This window comes from Puma concolor, chromosome E1 (genome assembly GCF_028749965.1).
Source record: "Puma concolor isolate L17-30 chromosome E1, mPumCon1.1.hap2, whole genome shotgun sequence".
Taxonomy (NCBI): domain Eukaryota; kingdom Metazoa; phylum Chordata; class Mammalia; order Carnivora; family Felidae; genus Puma; species Puma concolor.
Window position 1 is genome coordinate 57,242,803 of NC_141680.1, and position 20,686 is coordinate 57,263,488.

Consider the following 20,686-nt stretch of genomic DNA (forward strand, 5'->3'; position numbering starts at 1 on the left):
GGGCTTGAACTCACAGACCGTGAGATCATGACATGAGCCAAGGTTGGATGCTTACTGACTGAGCCACCCAGGTGCCCCTTGAGGAACAACTTTGGGGAACAGATGAAGGTATTTCTTCCCAGGTGTCCAGAGCTAGCTGTGGAGAGAGGAGGTCTTCCTGGAAGTCCTGGGGTCTGGGGCACATTCGGAAGGGCTGAGAGAAGAAGAAGGCTCAGTCCTGTAGTGACACACAGCATATTACCAATCTACAGTAATCAAAACTGTATGGTACCAGCATAAAAACCTCTAGATCGGAATTGAAAGCCCACAAAACTCCCCACATGTAAAGTCAACTAACCTTTGACAAGGGAGCCAAGAGTGGCCAAGGGGGGAAGAAGAGTCTGCTCAAGAAATGGTGATGGAAAAACTGGAGAACCACATGCAGAACAACGGACTTGGACCCCTCACAAATGTTGACTCCAAATGGATTCAGACTTAAATGTAACACCTGAAACTGTAAAACTCTTAGGCAGAAACAGGGAAAAAAGCATCTTGACGTTGGTCTTGGCACAGAGTTTTGGAAATGACATCAAAATGACACCAAAAACACAAGCAACAAAAGCAAAAATTAATAATAAGTAGGACTGGGCTGCATATTAAAAACTTGCTTGTTTTTTAAATGTTTGTTTATTTATTTTGAGAGAGAGCACGTGTGAGTGGGGGAGGAGCAGAGAGAGAGAGAGAAACAGAATCCCAAGCAAGATCCACACTGTTAGCACAGAGCCTGACTTGGGGTTTGAACTCTTCAACTGTGAGATCAGGACCTGAGCTGAAACCAAGAGACTTATGACACCTGGCTGATTTCTAGACCACCAGGGTGGGGGTGGGGGGGTGATGGCGCTAAGGAATGGGGGTGTGTCTCTCTCGGTCCAGCGCCTTCGTTATTTACCAAGTCCACACCTAACTGTGAAGGTCCCACCAAGTGCCAGGCACTCTTCTGTGGATACAGCCCTGAGCCACTGAAACACAATCCTGCTCTGACAAAAGTGGGGGGATTCACATAAGGACTAGGTCAACACACTCATCAAGATAAGTGTGCATGCTCGTGATGAGTTAGATGCTTAACCAACTGAGCCACCCAGGCGCCCCTCATATTAGAGTCTTGTGCACAGCAAAAGAAACAATCAATAAAATGAAAAGATAGCCAAAAGAATGGGAGAAAATATTTGCAAGTCATATATCAGATAAAGGGTTAGTATACCAAATATATAAAGAGTTCATGCAACTCAATAACAACAATAAAAATAACAACTTCTATAATGTGATTTGGCTTTTTTGTTGTTGTTGTTGTTAATATGTTGGAGAGGCACCTGGGTGGTTCAGTTGGTTAAGCGCCTGACTCCTCGTTTCGACACATGTCATGATCTCACGGTTTGTGGGTCCAAGGCCTGCATCAGGCTCTGTGCTCATAGCTCAAAGTCTGGAGCCTCCTTCAGATTCTGTGTCTCCCTCTCTCTCTGACCCTCCCTCCCTCCCTCACATTCTGTCTCTCTAAAAAATAAATAAACATTAAAAAATATTTTAAAAAGAGTATGCACTTATTGGATACATTCTTTTGTGTCTATGATACATTGCAAGAAAAAAAGTTTACAGAGTATTCTTTTTTTTTTAGTTTAATTTAATTTAATTTTTTAAATTTACATCCAAATTAGTTGGCATATAGTGCAACAATGATTTCAGGAGTAGATTCCTTAGTGCCCTTTACCCATTTAGCCCCTCCCCTCCCCCACAATCCATAACCTTCAGTTTGTTCTCCATATTTATGAGTCTCTTGTTTTGTCCCCCTCCCTGTTTTTATATTATTTTTGTTTCCCTTCCCTTATGTCCATCTGTTTTGTCTCTTAAAGTCTTCATAAGAGTGAAGTCATATGATTTTTGTCTTTCTCTGACTAATTTTGCTTAGCATAATACCCTCTAGTCCCATCCACATAGTTGCAAAGGCAAGATTTCATTTTTTCTGATTGCCGAGTAATACTCCATTGTATATATATACCACATCTTTATCCATTCATCCATTGATGGACATTTGGGCTCTTTCCATACTTTGGCTATTGTTGATAGTGCTGCTATAAACATGGGGGTGCATGTGCTCTTCGAAACAGCACACTTGTATCCCGTGGATAAATGCCTAATAGTGCAATTGCTGGGTCGTAGGGTAGTTCTATTTTTAGTTTTTTGAGGAACCTCCATACTGTTTTCCAGAGTGGCTGCACCAGCTTGCATTCCCATACAGAGTATTCTGATAGAAATGTGGACAACAGTTGGATGTATTGGTCAGAAGGCCGTTCCCATCCATGAGAGGCGCTGTGTTCCCAGACAGATCATCAATGGGCAATAGGTGTTACTGGTCTTCATAATCAGGCTGACTCTGCCCGTCCCCCAGAGCCCCTCTGAGGTCTGGTCACCCAGAGGACCACACTGAGCATGCTTAGAAGCAGGGGCACCTCCAGGAAGACCAGGAGCAAGAAGTAGATGCTGCTGAGCAGGGACCTCTGGGGGACACAGTGACAGACAGTGAGCCACATCCTCAGGGAGAGTCCCTGGTACCCTCTGCTTTCCTTCTGTCCCTGTGCCCATGTCCTGAGGCCCCAACAACCCATGCGGAGATGAGTCCCAGGCGGGTCCATGGGCATGGCGGCCCCACACTAGAGACTGCTCCCGTACCCCTCAGGCTAACAGGTGGCCTTGAGACAGGACAGGGGACACGAAAAAGGGCCCGGCCCCTGGAGTGATGTGAGGGAGACCCCAGGGAGTGACGTGGGGCCTGGGCCAGGAAGAGGGTTCTACCTCAACCTTCTGCATTGGGGGTTACCCTGTCTGTGGACTAGAAATCAGTATCAGGGTTATTTGTCTGGTGTCTGCTCTCCCGTAAACAGTATCTCCCACGAGGGCTCGGAAATGTTAGCTTTATTCGCAATGAGCATCTGGCAACTGTGTGGCACCTGGTTCAGTGGCTGATGATAGAAGGGACAGATGACATGGCTCAGCTCTTGCCTCCCTCAGAGGCATGGTGTTCAACAGGATGCCACTCTGGCCAGGGCTTGGGGGGCGGGGAAGGAGGGGGCACAGGGCAGGGCCACCGGCCCCCAGAGCACCTGGCCTGGGCCAAGACCTGAAGGTGTCTTTTGTAAAACTCTTGATGCTTGCTCTTACCTCTCCCTGGAGCCCCATTTCTGCAGACACCTGAGTGGCGACTCCCTAAATCCTGCAGGTCCCCAGTGAAATGTCCTCTCCCTGGTGGTTGTGTATTAAATAGCGCGCACGTCCCCCTCCCACATGTGCCCTCCCCGACCCCTCTGACGGACTTTTTCCAAGCACTCATCATGAATACGCACTTATCATGATGAGCATGTTGACTTAGTCCTTGTGTGAATCTCACCCCCCACTTTTGTCAGAGCAGGATGTGTCTCAGTGGCTCAGGGCTGTATCCACAGAAGAGTGTCTGGCACTAGGTGGGACCCTCACAGTTAGGTGTGGACTTGGTAAATAATGAGGGTGCTGGGCTGAGAGAGACGCACCCTCATTCCTCAGCTCCCCATGTGGTCTAGAAATCAGTCAGGTGTCATAAGTCTCCCCCTGAAAGCCTCTTACCCGGGGTTGTCGGCTGGGACTGGGGGTCTCTTGTTGGATTGCAGTGCTCCCCGTGGGTGCTGACAGGGTCTTGTGAAGTCCTGGGGGGCTGGTGGACCTCATGATGCTGGGGGCTTCAGTGGAGCCTGAGAGGGAAGAACACATCAGGCCTGCCGCCCTCCCCCTGGGTCTCCCACTCAGTCAACTGTGTGGTTCTGACTCACAGAGTCCTGGTCACTCAGAGATTCCAGTGCATGGACAGAACACATGGCTTCAGGCTCAGCCACAGCCACACCATGTGCACCCCGGCAGAGGATGGGGTGAGGTTTACTCTGTAGAGATTGATCCAGAGCTTGGGGGAGCCAGGATCCTCAGGCAGGGCTGATGTCTGGGGTGAGGATCACGAAAGAGCACATTCAGCAGAGTCTGCGATGAGTGACGGAAACCCTGGCCCTCAGTGCACTCGGCCCCCAGAACTGTCAGCCGGGCCTACGAACCTTGGCGGCCCTTGCACAGTCCTCTCTGGGGGAGGGAATGACCAGAAAGAACGATCTAGGGAGACAGACACACACCCAGTGGACCCCATAGAAAGTGGCCTGTCTTAAAGCCAATGAGAAGAAGGTCTTTCCCTCAGGTCCCCAGGGACGCCTGTGGACACTCAGCTCCTCACTGTTGAGTAGAAACCAACAGAGGGCATGGGAGGGAAATGCCTCATGTATGAGAGACAAACTAAGACCCACAAGAATGACCTCAGAGTTCCCACAGAGGAACCAGGGACAACAGCAGAATAAGAACACGAGATAAAAATCCACAGACTTGGAGGGATGACCTTCATTTGGTTCTTTGGAAACAAAAACAGGGTTCTATTAAAGAAGACTTATTCGGTATATTTGGGACCATAAGACCTGAGAACGCATTTTCTCCTCCTTCTCCTTTGTCTGAGGGGAGCCATTTCAGGGGTTTCTCTGGGTTCCCTCGTGTGGGGACGAGGTGCCAGAAGAAGAGGGGGAGGGTCAAGTTGGAGGGTGGGGTGGTTCCCAAATGGTCACAGAAGCTCCAGATCAGGGTCTGGAGCTCATTCTTGGGCTGTCTTGAGGTTGCTGCAGACCTTGAAAATCACAGCTGTAAGGCTGGGGCCCCAGGAACCATCCATGACATAGTGATGTTCTCTAGGGCCCCAGGGTCATGGGCAGCCTATAAGGGTGAAGAAGCAATATCTGAGGGGTCATGTCTCCCATTGGGAGGATAGAGAGATTCCAGGAGGAGACTAGGGTCCCTTTAGAGTAGACAGGACTCTTGTCAGGGCAGGAAGGCAGCTGACCTCAGACTCGGGACCTCTCCCATCCCCCTTCCCGGGAGAGCTTTAGGCTTGACAGTGTGTCAGGGTGTGGCATACAGAGGCACCTACGACAGCCAGGGGTGTGCTTGTGTGAGTGTGCAGACAACACAACACATGCACACATGAATGCACATACATCTAGACACACACATGTGGACACGCCCACAAGAGCACATACATACACCTCCCCGGTGTCCCGCGTCACCAGCTCCATCCTCTCCCTGTTCTTCTAGCCTACATGTTACCACTTTCCTGAAGGTTCGGGGTGACCGGCCCCAGTCTCAGGGGCCCTAGTACTGGTGCTGGGGGAGGGGTGTGTACAGCTCACCTGGGGTCACAGACACCACAATGTGGACGGCGGGGTCTTGCAAGTATCCTCCTAACCATGATGTATCGATCCCACACCGATATATTCCTGCATCATCCACTGTGAGGTTCTCCAAGGTCACTGTGAAGGTGAGGCTTGCAGGATGGTCCCTGATGGACACGTGGCCATTCCGCACTTCTCTGTTTGACCCTTTGGTCTCCACAGTTTTCCAAAAACATGGCCTTTTGCACCAGTATTTGGAACCTTCTCTTAATTGCTCTTCATATGAACATTGCACGCTCAGGGATCCCCCCACAGTGCCCGTCACGGAAGTGGGGCCACTTATAGAGGAACAGCCTGGAAAACACAGCCAAGTGTGGGCCCCTCATCAGATGGGCCTGGGTCAGTGGGCTTTGGGGTCAAGGTGCCTCTTGGGTCCCTCAAGGGCCCTCAGGATCTGGAGGAGGCCTTGGCAGGAGACAGTCCTTTCCTGAGACCCAAGGGAGAGGATGTCACAGAGTGGACAAGGAGAGGCTGTTCACTGTGTGTGTGTGTGTGTGTGTGTGTGTGTGCCCGCATGTGCACATGATGCTCCAAGACATCACTTCTGACTGTGACAATGATGTTAATGGTGGACACAGATTCCCTCTCATCGGTGCTGCTCAGTCCAGGACAGTGGACAAGATTCACCTGCTTCATGCATTGAATCCTCCTGGTCACTGTGGAGGCAGTAGCTGGCCGCTCCTGGAATTTTCTCTGTTCTCCCTCCTCCCTCCCACATCCTCCTTCCTTCCCCTTGGGTCCCTCTCTCCCCACCTCCCCCTGCCCTCCCTCCCACCAAGGGCCGACTTCCCTGCCCAGGCTCAGCCCCACTCACCTGGGACCTGTAGAAGCAGTAGAGCTGTAGGCAGCCATGCCCTCCCATTCCCCAGGGTCATTTCTATGGCACAGACGTCACCCACAGCAATGTCAGGCTCCTGAGGGGGAACACTTTCAAGCCTCCTCACAGAAGGTCTGGTCTCCACGTCCCACTTCTGCTTTCCTAGGCCTCTTTGGTTCCTTGTTCAGTCTGTCTTTGGTCCCCACAGTCTTCTTCCATGGTCACTTGAACTGGTCAGGGTGGAGGAAGCTTGGGGACAGAAGAGCATGGGCTGGTGCAGAGCCCAGGACCTGGTGCCCTGCGTGCTTCTCAATCTGTGGACAGGTCCCGATCCGAGTCCAGGGCTGGCATGGGATTGCCATCCCTCTCCACAGCCCACAGCTGCTCCTCTCACTATCCACATTCACCCCCACACTAGGGAGACACATCAGAGCATTTCCTCCTCAGTGGGCCACCCACACCCTTGTGACACATCACTTCCTTGTGCTCAGGAGGCACCATCTCTGGGGTAAAGGCCAGAGCACCCATCAGTGGTGACCACAGTGGTGTTAGGACCCCCCCCAACCTGCAGCTCCAAGCACTCCCACAGTCCCCCATGGGACCCCTGCTCTCCTCTAGCCACACAGGTTGGCACTGTGACCTCACATTCCTTCAAAGGTCTCATTTTGGGGTGCCTGGGTGGCTCAGTTGGTTGAGCATCTGACTTTGGCTCAGGTCATAATCTTGAATCTTGCGGTTCAAGAGTTCAAGCCCTGCTTCGGGCTCTGTGCTGACAGCTCAGAGCCTGGAGCCTGCTTCAGATTCTGTGTCTCCCTCTCTCTCTGTTCCTCCTCTGCTCACACACTATCTCTCAAAAATAAATAAAAATTTTAAAAAAAGGTCTCGTTTTGACTCTGGGTTCCCAACCAGGGTACAAATCCCTCAGGCTGTGTTTCTCTGTTCTCCAGACATAGACATGGAGCAGCTGTCACCAACATGAGGACCTCACTTTTTACTTTCTTCTTTGGAAAGTCCACTCTGCTGTGACTTGCAGGGGAGAGTACTGAGAATGGACAAGAGGATGCAGGGATTGGAGGTACTGATGAGAAAATGGGGGCACGTGAAGCTGAGGCTGGGCCTGTCCTCTCCAGCCAGTGGCACAGAGGGGTGGTTGTGTAACAAGATGGTGGTCCGCCAAACACAAGTTGCTGCTGTCTCTTTTGGGTTCACAGTGGTGACTGGGGGTCTCTTCAAGGTGCAGGATGGGGGAAGGTCCTTGCCTGGAGGTGAGGAGGCAAATCTATCTTAACTCAGAGTGGCTCATTCTCATGACGTGATGGATTTGGGATGAGTTTACCTTGGAAATGGTAGTGAAGCAGGTCAAGGTTCAGGGCCCAACATCTTGCCTGGGTTATGCCAGCTTCTCAGCATTGTCATGCACAACCAGGTCTACACAACAAAATCTATCAACTTCCCCCTAAACACTCTCTCCCCAGATCTGGTCCTCTCCTACACTATCTTATCCTGATCAAAGACAACAATATTTCCAGTGTTATTGCAACCAGACCACGACACCAGGGATTCCTTTCTCTGTCACTCCACTTAATGTTTATTCTAGCACTTTCCATATTCCTATTTCCCCTCTTCCCCCTGACATTACAACTGTACTCTCTCTTCCCAGTGCGATGGTGACATCCCTGTTCTTCCTTGTCCCCCCAGTGCCTTGACCTTCCTCTTTCCCACTCATCAGCAAGAGAGTACTTCAACAAAAGTCAATAGTAGCTAGTACACTCTTTGTCCCATGCCCTTCAGATGAAATCTACTCTTCTTGGTTGGTCTACATAGCCCAAGAGGACTCAGCCACTGCTGGGTTCTGCAATTCCATCTTGCCCCCTTGCCCCAGTGTGCCCTGTGCTCCAGCCACAGTGCCCGTCCTGCCCCAGGGCTTTATCACTTGCTTGTTCCTTTCCTTGGATCCTTTGCCCACCTCTTCTCATTGCTTGTTCCTTCTTACCCTTTAGATTTCACCTTGGATGTCACCCCTTCAGAAAGCCTTCCCTGATCACCCTTCCTAGGGGTCACCCTGTTGTCTATATCACTGGTCTCTATTTCCTCCATAATTCACCAAACCTTGTTATTATGTTTTATTTTGGTGGTTTCTTTCCACTCCCCCACCCCACTAGGATATATCATAGCTTATATCATAGCAGCATTTGGGATCTGTTGTTTTCACCACGGAATAACCCGGTGCCCAACTGTAGTATGTGACAAATGGTCGGCTTATGATAAATATTTGCTATATGAGTGAATGAGTGATTGAGTAAGTAAACGAGAACTGAATTGGCTGCAGACACTGACCCCAGGCAAGTCCAACTAGCTTAGATATCTATTGCTGCATAATAAATTCCCCCAAAACTTAGCAGATAAAAATATCAAACAATTATTACCTCACACTTCACAAATCTGACAGAGTGGCAAATCGGAGAGTGGCTTATCTGGGTGGTTTGGGTTCAGGGCATCTCTTTCATGAAGTTGTGGTCAAGATGTTGGCCAAGGCTATACTCATCTGAAGGCTGGACTGGCCTAGAGGATCTGCTTCCAAGATGGCGCACTCACATAGCTGTTGGCAGGAGACCTCAGCTCCTTGTGCAAGAGAACTGCATGAGTGTTTTCATGATATGGAAACTAGCTTCTCCCACAGTGAGTGATCCCAGAAGGAGCAAGGCCCAAAACATTTATGATTGATCCTTGAAAGTCCTATACTATTGCTTCTGCCTGGGTGGCTCAGTTGGTTGAGCATCCGAATGGCTCAGGTCATAGTCCCACGGTTCATGGGTTTGAGCTCTGTGTTGGGCTTTGTGCTGATAGTGCAAAGCCTGCTTCGGGTTCCCTGTCTCCCTCTCTCTCTCTGCCCCTCCTCTGCTCTCTCTCTCTTAAAAAAAATTAAAAATTAAAAAAAACAAAAAAACCCCACAAAAAACCAAACCTTGAAATTATAGCTCTGAAACTTAGCTTGATTTTTTTTTGCGGGGGGGGGGGGCAGTTGTCATTTATTGGTCTTTCTTCATATAACAAAGAGTTTACATAATCTCTCCCCCTTCTAGCTACCTTGCCAACAGCTCAGAGAATCAATAAACTGACCAGAAGCATGTTATAAGGGTTGATGTCAGGATCCAAACCCATATTCCTCTGGCTCCACTGCTCAAGCGTCTTTCCCTCGTATCATAACTCTGGTGGGGAGAGGGTGGCCAAGAGACAGCAAGGGGGAGAGGCACAATCTTCAGACCCAGGAAGCAGAATGAGAGGATTTGTCAGGCAGCCAGTGGCCATTGTAACCCAAATTGAGAAAATTGACAGGGACTCACTGTTTCCTGAAACTTCTCCACCCACAACCATCTCTCTTCCTCTCTCACTTCCCAAGTGCTTCTTCTTTTTCTGAAAACACTTCAGCTTCTGTCAGCTCCTGATTGCCCTGAAAAGTTGGAAGGTCCACCGGGTGGGCAGGGCAAAAACAGCAGAAACTTGACTTTAGGTTTGAGTATGTGCTGTGACGGTTAATTTTATGTGTCAACTTAACTGGCTGTTCAGATGGAGCATTATGTCTGGATGTGTCTGTGAGGATGTTTCTGGATGAAATTAGCATTTGAATCTGCAGACTCAGTGAGGTAAGTTGCTCTCCCCTGGGTGGGTGGGCCTCACCCAATCTGTTGAGGATCTGAGTAGAATTCAATGACCAGCAGAGGAAGGAGGAATTTGCCCCTTGCTGCCTGATGGCTTCAGCTAGGGCATCCATTTTTTCCTGCCCTCTGCATTCCTGGCTCTCAGACCTTTGAACTTGGAATGAATTATACCATTGCTTTCTTGGGTACTCCTCATCTACCATAACCATGGGGGCCAATTCCTTATAATGAACTCTTCATAATTTTCCTATTTGTTCTGTTTCTCTGTTTCCCTGACTAACACAAGTGTTTTTGACCCAGTGGCGATTTACTTCTCCAACCCTCAAGCCTGCACATGAGGGAAGATCCATGTGAGGACTCAACACGGGAGGATCCAAAAACTCACCACCTCCTGTCACCTCCCACTACATCTTCCAGAGTTGATGGAACATTGGTGTTTTAAAGGCTGCTATAGAGAAATGCAGAGTAAAAGCCTAGGAGGTCAGCAGGCTGAGCATGAAATAGCATGGGAACCATCCACACAGTGAATTGGGTCTCTCTTTTGCAAGCAAAAAATAATGAAGCAAAGATCAAGTTAAAGGCAAATGTTATGCCTTTCCTTGGACTAGAATCAGAAGTATCTTTTTTATTCCTCTTTGGCTTCATGGTCCCCCTGAGGTCCAGAGAAGCCTGGGCCACTTTTATTTTGTGAAGCTCTCAGCATCTTAAGAAAAGAGATTCCAAAATAGGGTTACAAAAATTATGGTATATATATTTTTTTTTTAATTAAAAAAATTTTTAATGTTTATTTATTTTTGAGAGAGAGAGAGAGAGAGAGAGACAGAGTGTGAGCAAGGGAGGGCAGAGAGAGGGAGACACAGAATCTGAAGAAGGTTCCAGGCTCTGAGCTGTCAGCACAGAGCCTGAATGTGGGGCCTGAACCCACATACCATGAAATCATGACTTGAGCTGAAGTCAGATGCTTACCCAACTGAGCCACCAAGGCGCCCCCAAAATTACAGTGTATTTTAGAGTTGGAAGAGGTGGCAGCTTGGCTTGGCTCCCAATGCCAGCCTGTAGGATGCCGAGTCCCACTATCTGCCTGGACCGGGTGCCCCGAGTGTGGTGGCTCCGATGGCACAAGCTTGTCTTCAGGATGCCAGCAGGGGCCCCTGGGCTGTGGGCACTGGGGCTCGCAGAGGTGCTGACCACTCTGGGACTGAAGGGAGAGTGTGAGTACTCGGGGGACCAAAAAAAAATTTATGGCATATTTTAAATGTGTGAAGTTCATGAATCAACTTTTTAATACACAAATGGTCATAAGGTATAATTAATTGGGCTATAAAAATGATTCCTGAGTTACAGTGTTAATGTATGTGTGCTTTGGCAGAAATAAAACACATGTATAAGTACATAGGAGAGACAATTCAATGCAGCCCTGCGATTGTGTAAACAATTCAACATAGAGATAATGTTAAAGACCATTTTTGAGACTGTTCCTGGGATGCCAGGCCAGAGTCAAAGTACAGACATCTCTCCCCACGCTGCAAGGTAGACCCTCCCACCCCAGCCTCCAGCCCATGTCTGCCCATCTCTCTTGGTCCCAGCACCTCTGTCTCCTTGTTTCTCACCTCCTCAGATGCCTTTCCTCAGACCTTGCTGGCACCCATTGTATCTTTGAAAAAAGCTGCTTCCCTTGTTCATGGAGGGTGAGAGGAAGCATTGCCAGCTGTCACCACACCAAGTTCTAAGCCAGCTGGCCATGTTCAGTAGGGGGCACTGGGTCCTTCTATCTCTTCCAAGGGTAAGAAATCCAGAAGAGCCCTGCGGACGCTGCTTCTCAATAAAGCTGAAGCCCTGGGTAGAGTCAGAAGTGTCTTGTCTTTCTGCCTGGTTCTATTCCGTCCTCCAGGCACAGGGTATTAGGGCCCCGACTTATTCTAGTCTGAACTGCCCTTTGGGCTCCAGACCCCTGGTTGGATCTTGAGCTTTGGACCTGTGAATGTCTGGGTCCACCTCTGGTTGGTCCCAAAGGAGACAAAGTGACCCCACACGCATAGCTGATGATGTAAGACTCAGCCTGAAAAGGAAAGACCATGAGGATACAATGGGTTTGTTTCTAACACCCAGGGGTGGCCAGGATCAGGGTATTTGAATCACCCAGGAGGGACTCAGCCACTGAGAAGCAATCCTGTTAGAGTAGAATTATCATTATTATTAGTTTTTTAGTGTTTATTTATTTTTGACAGAGAGAGAGAGAGAGAGAGAGAGAGAGAGAAACACAGAGCATGAGCGGGGAAGGGAGAGAGAGAGAGAGAGAAAGAGAGAATCCAAAGCAGGCTCCAGGCTCCGAGCTGTCAGCCCAGAGCCTGACACAGGGCTCGAACTCACAGACTGCGAGATCATAACCTGAGCCGAAGGAGGATGTTCAACTGACTGAGCCACCCAGGCACCCCAGAGTAGAACTATTTTTAAGTCCTTGAACAGGGTCTCCAGAGAAGCTCTGCAAATGGCCACTATCACCATCTTGTGGTGGCTTGAAAAACTGCAACAAGTGTGCTCTGGCTGTTTCCTTCGTTCTCATCCATGAGGTTGGGAAATAGAAATGCCTTCTGTATTTGGGTATCAGGCCATGTTATGATCCTTCCAGATCCCTTCAGACAGAGAGCTGGGCCTCAGGGAAAATATCCATCCCCTTGGGAAAAAAAATTTGGTTTTCAGCAAAATAGGTTAGAACTCAGATTTGGGAGGGATTGGCATCTGTTTAAATTTTCTTTGATTTCTGTCATCAGCATTTTGTAATTTTTGGTGTAAGGATCTGCTACATATTTTGTTAAGTTTATACCTAAGCATTTCATTTCCTTTGGAGTTATTGTAAATGGAATTGAATTTTAAATTCTGGTTCATATATGTTCATTGTTGGTATATAGAAATGTGGTTGATTTTTGTGTGTTCATCTTGGATCCCATGACCTGATGAACTCACCTATTGGTTCTATGAGATTTTGTAGATCACTTGAGATTTTCTACATAGACAGCTATGTCATCGGCAAATAGGGACAGCTTTATTTCTTCTTTTCCATTCTCTATGGCTTTATTTCTTTTTCTAGCCTATTGCAAAGGCCAGAATTTCTGGATGAGTAACAGTGATGTTAGGATGAGTAACAATGGTGAGAGAGGACATCTCTGTCTTGCTCATGATCTTAGAGGGAGAGCATTTAGTTTGTCATCACTAAGTATGATGTTAGCCTTTCTTTTAGATGATATTCATCAGGTTGAGGAAATTCCCTCTATTCTTATTTTTATGAGGTTTTTTTTTTTTTTATCATGGGTGGGTATTGGAGTTTGTCATATGCTTTTTCAGTGTCAATTGATATGATCTTATGATTTTTCTTCTTTAGTTTGATATGGTGAATTACAATGAGTGATTTCTAAATATTGAGCCAGCCTTGCACACCTCGAATAAATCTCACTCCATCATGGTGTATAATTCTTTTTATGCATTGCTGGATTCCATTTGCTAATATTTTGTGGAGGATTTTTGTGTCCATGCTCATGAGACATACTGGTCTTTAGTTTTCTTTGTACTGTTTTTGTTAAGTTTGTTATCTGGATAGTACTAGCTTTTAAAATGAATTGGGAAGTTCTCACTCTTATTCTCTCTTCTGGGAGAGATTGTGCAAAAATGGTGTTAATTCATCTTTAAATGCTTACTAGAATTCTCTAGTGAATATGGACCTGGATGTTTCTTTTTTGATGTTTTTAAATTACATATTTCATCTCTTTAATGGTAATTGGACTTACTGAGGTTGTTTATTTCATTTTGGGTCAGTTTTGGTAATTTGTGGCTCTTAAGAAACTGGTCCATTTCCTTTAAGTTTGTTAAATTTGTGGATATAAAGTTGTTTGTAGCATTTCTTTATTATCCTTTAATGGCTTCAGGGTCTTAGTGACACCTCTGATATCATTTGTACATTGTGTTTTTGTTCTTTGTCAGTCTTGCTAGAAGTTCATTGTTTCTAAAAAAATTTTTTAATGTTTTATTTTATTTTTTTTTGAGAGAGAGAGCACATTTGTGCACTCTCTAGCAGGGGAGGGGCAGAGACAGACGGAGACACAGAATCCAAAGCAAGTTCCAGGCTCCGAGCTGTCAGCACAGAGCCCGACGCCGGGCTCAAACTCACAAACCGTGAGATCACGACCTGAGCAGAAACCAAGAGTCAAATGCTTAACCACTTGAGCCACCCAGGGGCCCCTGTTTTTCTGTTCTCAATTTCACTGATGCCTGATCTTATCTTTATTATTTTCCTCCTGCTTGCTTTAGGTTTATTTTGCTCTTTGTTTCTGGTTTCTTTTTTATTTTATTTTATTTCATTTTATTTTTTATAATTTACATCCAAATTGGTTAGCATATAGTGCATCAATGATTTCAGGAGTGGATTCCTTAGTGCCCCTTACCCATTTAGCCCATCCCCCCTCCCACAACCCCTCCCTTAACCCTCAGTTTGTTCTCCATATTTATGAGTCTCATGTTTTGTCCGCACCCCTGTTATTATATTATTTTTGTTTCCCTTCCCTTATGTTCATCTGTTCTGTGTCTTAAAGTCCTCATATGAGTGAAGTCATATGATATTTGTCTTTCTCTGGCTGACTAATTTCACTTAGCATAACACCTGCAGTTCCATCCACATAGTTGCAAGTGGCAAGATTTCATTCTTTTTGATTGCCAAGCAACACTCCATTGTATATATATATACCACATCTTCTTTATCCATTCATCCATTGATGGACATTTGGACTCTTCCCATACTTTGGCTATTGTTGATAGTGCTGCTGTAAATATGGGGGTGCATGTGTCCCTTTGAAATAGCACACTGTATCCCTTGGATAAATACTTAGTAGTGCAATTGCTGGGTAGTTGGGTAGTTCTATTTTTAGTTTTTTGAGGAACCTCCATACTGTTTTCCAGAGTGGCTAAACTCTTGAGGTAAGGGTTTACATGATTGATTTAAGACTTTTCCTTTTTTTTTTAGTATAGGAATTAGAGGCTATAAATTTCCCTCATAGCACTGCTCTAGCTGTCAGCACAGAGCCCAACATGGGGCTTGATCTCATGAACTGTGAGATCATAACATGAGCCAAAATCAAGAGTTGGACGTTTGGGGTGCCTGGGTTGCTCAGTCGGTTGGGCATCTGACTTTAACTCAGGTCATGATCTTGCAGTCCATGAGTTTGAGCCCTGCGTCGGACTCTGTGCTGACAGCTCAAAGCCTGGAGCCTGCTTCAGATTCTATGTCTCCCTCTCTCTCTGCTCCTCCCCCACTCATGCCCTGTCTCTCTCTCTCCTTCAAGAACAAATAAACATGTAAAAAAAATTTTAAAACAGAGTTGGATGGGGGCGCCTGGGTGGTGCAGTCGGTTAAGCGCCCGACTTCAGCCAGGTCACGATCTCGCGGTCCGTGAGTTCGAGCCCCGCGTCAGGCTCTGGGCTGATGGCTCAGAGCCTGGAGCCTGTTTCCGATTCTGTGTCTCCCTCTCTCTCTGACCCTCCCCCGTTCATGCTCTGTCTCTCTCTGTCCCAAAAATAAATAAACGTTGAAAAAAAAATTAAAAAAAAAACAGAGTTGGATGCTTAACCGACTGAGCCAACCAGGTGCCCCATTTTGATATATATTTTTTTAAGTTTTCATTCAGCCCAGTATAGTTTTTCCCTGCTGATATATATCTTCTCATATAGATACAAGAAAAAGAAAGGAAAATAGAAAAAATATTTTCTCCTTTTGATGAGAACTCTTAGGATTTACTCTCTTAACAACTTTTCTATATATCATAGAGCAGTGTTAGTTGTAGGCATCATGTTGTATAGCATATCCCTAGTACTTATTTACCTTATAACTGGAAATTTGTACCTTTTGACCACCTTCCTCCAGTTCCCCCCCACCACTTTTGCCTCTGGTAACTATGAATTTGGTTATTTTTTGTTTTCGTTTTTGTTTTAGATTCCACACATGAGATCACACAGTATTTGCCTTTCCTGACTTATTTCACTTGGCATAATGCCTTCAGGGTCCATCTTTATTTTTGCAAATGGTAGTATTTCCTAATTTTTTTATTCCAGAACAATATTCCACTGTAAATCTATACCATACCTTCTTTATCCATTGGACACTTAGATTTAAAAAAAAATTTTTTTTAATGTTTATTTTTGAGAGAGAGGGAGAGAGACAGACAGAGCATGAGTGGGGGAGGGGCAGGGAGAGAGAGGGAGACATAGAGTCTGAAGCAGACTCCAGGCTCTGAGCTGTCAGCACAGAGCCCGATGCGGGGCTCGAACCCTGCGAACTGTGAGATCATGACCTGAGCTGAAGTCAGATGCTCAACCGACTGAGCCACCCAGGCGCCCCTGGACACTTAGATTATTTCCATGTCTTGGCTATTGTAAACAGTGCTGCCATAAACATGGAGATGCAGATATCTTTTTGAGTTTGTATTTTCATTTCCTTTGGATATATTCCCAAAAGTGGAATTGCTGTATCATGTTGTATTTCTATTTTTAATTTTTTGAGGATAATCTGTGTTGTTTTTTGTAGTGGCTACACCAATTTATATGTCCATCAACCAGAAGGTTTCCTTTTTCTCTATATCCATTGGCAACATTGGTTATATCCTGTCTTTGTTATTTTGGCCACTCTAATAGGCATGAGGTGATATCTCATTGTGATTTTAATTTGCATTTCCGTAATGACTAGTGATGCTGAGGATCTTTTCATGTCTGTTGACCTTTCATATAGCTTCTTTGGAGAAGTGTCTCTTCGGGCTTTTTACCCATTTTTTAATTGGGTTGTTTTTTTGCTCTTGAGCTGTATGAATTCTTTATGTATTTTGGATATTAACCCTTTATCAGGTATATGGTTTACAAATATATTTTTCCCATTCCATAGGTTGTTTCTCACTTTGTTGATAGTTTCCCATCAGCTGTGCAGAAACTTTTTAGTTCGACATAGTCCCACTTGCTTCCTTTTTATTTTGCTGCTTGTGCTTTAGGTGTCATATCCAAAATATCATTACCAAAACCCATGTGAAGGAGCTTTATTCCCATGCTTTCTTCTAGGAGCTGCATGGTTCCAGACCTTACATTTAAATCTTTAATCCATTTTGAGTTAACTTTTGTGAGGGCTGTAAAAAAAAGAATCCAGTTTTATTCTTTTACATGTGAATATCTAATTATCCCAGCACCATTTGCTAAAGAGACTGCTTTTTCTCCGTTGCATATTCTTGGTTCCCTTGTCAAACATTAGTTGACCATATATGTTTGGGTTTATTTCTGGGCTCTCTGTTCTGTTCCATTGGTCTATTTGTCTGTCTATATGTCGGTACCATACTGTTTTGATGACTATAGCTTTATAATATAGCTTGAAATCAGGAAGTGTGATGCCTCCTGCTTTGTTCTTCTTTCTCAGGATTGCTTTGGCTACTCAGGGTCTATTGTGGCTCCACATAAGTTTTAGGAGTTTTTTTTTCCCTACTACTGTAAAAAATGCCATTAGAATCTTGATAGGGATTGCCTTGAATCTATAGACGGCTGGTTCTTGGCAAGGTGAATGATTTCTGTTAGATCCTGAACATTTTTGATATTATATTATGAGTCTCTTGACCCTATTTAATCTCTCTTCTTATCTTTTTATCTTATTTCTAGTTTTTAAACAAAGGAAAAATGTGGAGGGCCTTTATATGGCTATAGTGATTAGGACAATATGGTAATGAACACAGATAAGTAAGTAGCCCAATTAAACAGAATAGAGCACCCATAACCAGACCTGTTTTTACCTGGACACCTGATATAACTCAGGTAAATGGGGGAAGAAGGAAAACTGATAAATATGTTGGAATATGTGGTTATCCATATGGAGAAAAAGGAAAATGCTTCCAACTTCAAATCACAGAAGAAAAAAAAACCCTATCCCAGTTGGATCAAGGACTTAAAATGTGAACTGCAAAAATTTTAGACTGTTAAGAAAAAATATAGGAGGTTATTTTTATAACTTTGGGATAAGAAACGTTTCTAAATTATGGTACCAAAAGCACAAACCATAATAATTTTGATGAATTCAAATACACTAAAATTCAGAACTATATTTATGAAAAGACTCCCGAATGAAAAGACAAGCCACAAATTATGTGAGCACATATGAAAAATGTATAATTGATAAAATTTTACCAAACAAGAGTATGATTCCAACAAGTCCTATAATCCAGTAAGGAAAAGAGAGCTAACGTAAGAACAGTAGGCAAAACTTGAACAGAAGGGGAAATGCAATAGAAAGTGAAAAGGTTCTTGGGGCGCCTGGGTGGCGCAGTCGGTTGAGCGTCCAACTTCAGCCAGGTCACGATCTCGCGGTCCGTGGGTTCGAGCCCCGCATCGGGCTCTGGGCTGATGGCTCAGAGCCTGGAGCTTGTTTCCGATTCTGTGTCTCCCTCTCTCTCTGCCCCTCCCCCGTTCATGCTCTGTCTCTCTCTGTCCCAAAATAAATAAACGTTGAAAAAAAAAATTAAAAAAAAAAAAAAGAAAGTGAAAAGGTTCTCAACATGATGGCAGCCAGAGAAACTTAAATCAAAACCACAAGAAGGTTGGGCATGGCAGCCTCCTCCCTGACTTCTTCTTGCCCACAAAGAATGTGCCTGGAACACATCCTCACCGGGAGACAGGATCCCACACGGACTGTGCTGGGTTTATTGACTTTTGTGGGAATCCCTTTCAGGTTCACTGAATGCTACTTTGTTCTGCTTGAGTGCTAGAGTCAGTGACCCTCAGGTGCACCCCAGTTTCCTATACTTCAGACCTCACTGGGAAGGAGTCTGGATTCTTGTGCAAGACAACTGGGGTGCATGCGACCACACTGCCCATGCTGACTGTAGAGTGGACACACCAGCTGTAGGAACAGATGCACAGCCTGGCTCCCTCTCTCTCTCCTTGTGCTGTAAGTAAACCCTACTCCCCTTGAGCCTGGTGTGCATGTTGTCTGTTCTCAGTGACCTCGAATCCTGCACTGACCTCTTTCCTGGGTCACGCTTACCTGCCTTTTGACCTTGGCTGCACAGTCTGGCCATCCTGTAAATTGTGAAATGAAAACTATTTCAAAATGGCAAAACCCCAAAACTAAAAGGTCTGACCAACCAAGTACTCACAGAGAGGCAGAGCAATGGGGGTTCTCAGCCATTGCTGATGGGAGCATTAACTGGGGCAGTTAATGGGGTTGGAAAAATCATTTGGCATTATCTAGTGTGGTTGAGCATGCACAAACCCTAAAACCCAGCAATTCCATCCCTAAGCATCTACCTTAGTGAACTTATTTCACGTATATATTAGGTGACCTGTATAAAAATGTTCACAGTGGCACTGGCTGTGGAAAAGCCCCAAATGGGCAACAACCCAAAGCCATCAACAGAAAAATGGATAAATAAGATGTAATATATCTTATCTTCTTCTCTAATCTGAAGGGTTATATGTCTGGGCAGCATATCAAAAGGCATGAAGGACTGAAGCATCTCTTAGTTGGGGTCCCCACAAAGGGGGAGGATACCCTGAGGACAGCACTGAGCACGGTCAGGAGTGGAGGCACTTGCACAAAGACCAGGAACTCCAGAAAGTGGACGCTGCTAAACAGGGGCCTGCGGGGAACATGGTGACAGACGGTGAGCTGCCTCCTCAAGACGAGGCCCCAGGTCTCTCCTTTCTGCCCCCCCCAAGTCTCTCTGATCAAAGATCCCGTGGACCTAATAACCCACATTTGGGCTAGACTTGGATATCTGGATATACTCACCCCTAGCCTCTCAGCTCAACAGCTGACTTTGGGGGTTAGGTGGGTGATACTGAGAGGAGATAGAGGGTTGCCCCGGGGCAGGATCTGGCTTTCAGAAAGAGCTTCTTTACCCTAAGCCCCACCCCATCTCCTGCCATCAACACTCCCAGGAACCCAGCTCAGATTGGGGTTGTTTTTGGTGATTTCTCAGAGGTCAGAGATCATTTAGGAACCAATCCTCAAGTGAATGCCTTGGCATCTTCACATCTGATCCTGGAGCCTCCTCTGCTGAAATCCTTCAGTGGCTCCCCATCTCTCAGAAGACGCAGCCCACCCCCCCCCCCTCAAAGCTTGCCTGGACTGTCCACATCTACCTGACTCCCCAGCTTCCTGCCCCACTGGCCTCAGTCACGGTGCTCACCTGCCCTGAGCTTTGCTTTTGCTCAGCCCTTCCACTTTCCCTCCCTCACCTGCCTGAGGCTCTTACCCAAGAGGCTGTCCCTGTCCCCTGTCACCCCATCCTCTGAACTCTTACCCTTTCTTCTCCATGACACTTATTACAAACCAGTATTATTTATTTCTTTATTTTCTGAAACCAGCTATTAGAACACAAAGCTCGTGTTTTGTTGATTGCTCTATCCCCATAATCTAGAAATAAGTCTTCGCTATATAGGCTCTTGGTGAATATTTGGTGAGCGAGTGAAGAAAGGAAGGAATGTTGAGTTGAGAGGCTGCCTTGAGGGTTCTCAGCAGGGCGAGGTCACCCAAAAGTGGGCCCTCACTTTGGGATCCCTTGACCAACTAGTCTGTGCCTGGCACCAATTTCTGCTGGCAAGTTAGGGGTCCTGTGGAATGTTTCCCACGTGCTGCCCAGCCAATCACCAGGCACATCTACATTATACACACATTTTTGTATGTGCGATATATTTCATTACATGTTTTCAAGGTTTTTTGTTTTGTTTTGTTTTGTTTTGTTTCGTTTTGCTTTGCTTACAAGTTTTTGGCAATAATGTGAGAAGAGAAATAAAGTTTGGGGGCAGAAGTTCCTCCTTCTCTAGTCTGAACAGTGATGTCTCTGGACAGGATATCGATGGGCAAGGAGGGCTGTAGGCCG

General features: G+C 45.9%; 1 protein-coding gene across 1 annotated transcript; it reads right to left on the reverse strand.

The window, feature by feature from the left end:
• Window positions 1-1,663: 1,663 nt before the first annotated feature.
• Window positions 1,664-6,569, reverse strand: LOC112864601 (CMRF35-like molecule 6). Its single transcript, XM_086686451.1, has 5 exons — window positions 6,133-6,569; window positions 5,277-5,612; window positions 3,624-3,755; window positions 3,193-3,212; window positions 1,664-2,684 (listed from the first exon to the last, which is right to left on the reverse strand). Exons 1-5 carry the CDS (start codon window positions 6,191-6,193, stop codon window positions 2,397-2,399), a joined length of 837 nt encoding a protein of 278 aa, XP_086542577.1. The 5' UTR covers window positions 6,194-6,569; the 3' UTR covers window positions 1,664-2,396.
• Window positions 6,570-20,686: the final 14,117 nt, after the last annotated feature.

Coding starts and splice junctions, on each gene's coding strand:
- LOC112864601 (XM_086686451.1), bottom strand. CDS start 6,193: ATGACCCTGGGGAATGGGAGGGCATGGCTGCCTACAGCTCTACTGCTT. Junction 3,213..3,623: donor CCGACAACCCCGGGTAAGAG/GCTTTCAGGGGG, acceptor AGGTGTCTGCAG/AAATGGGGCTCCAGGGAGAG. Junction 2,685..3,192: donor AAATGGGGCTCCAGGGAGAG/GTAAGAGCAAGC, acceptor AGCAGTCTCTAG/TGTGGGGCCGCCATGCCCAT.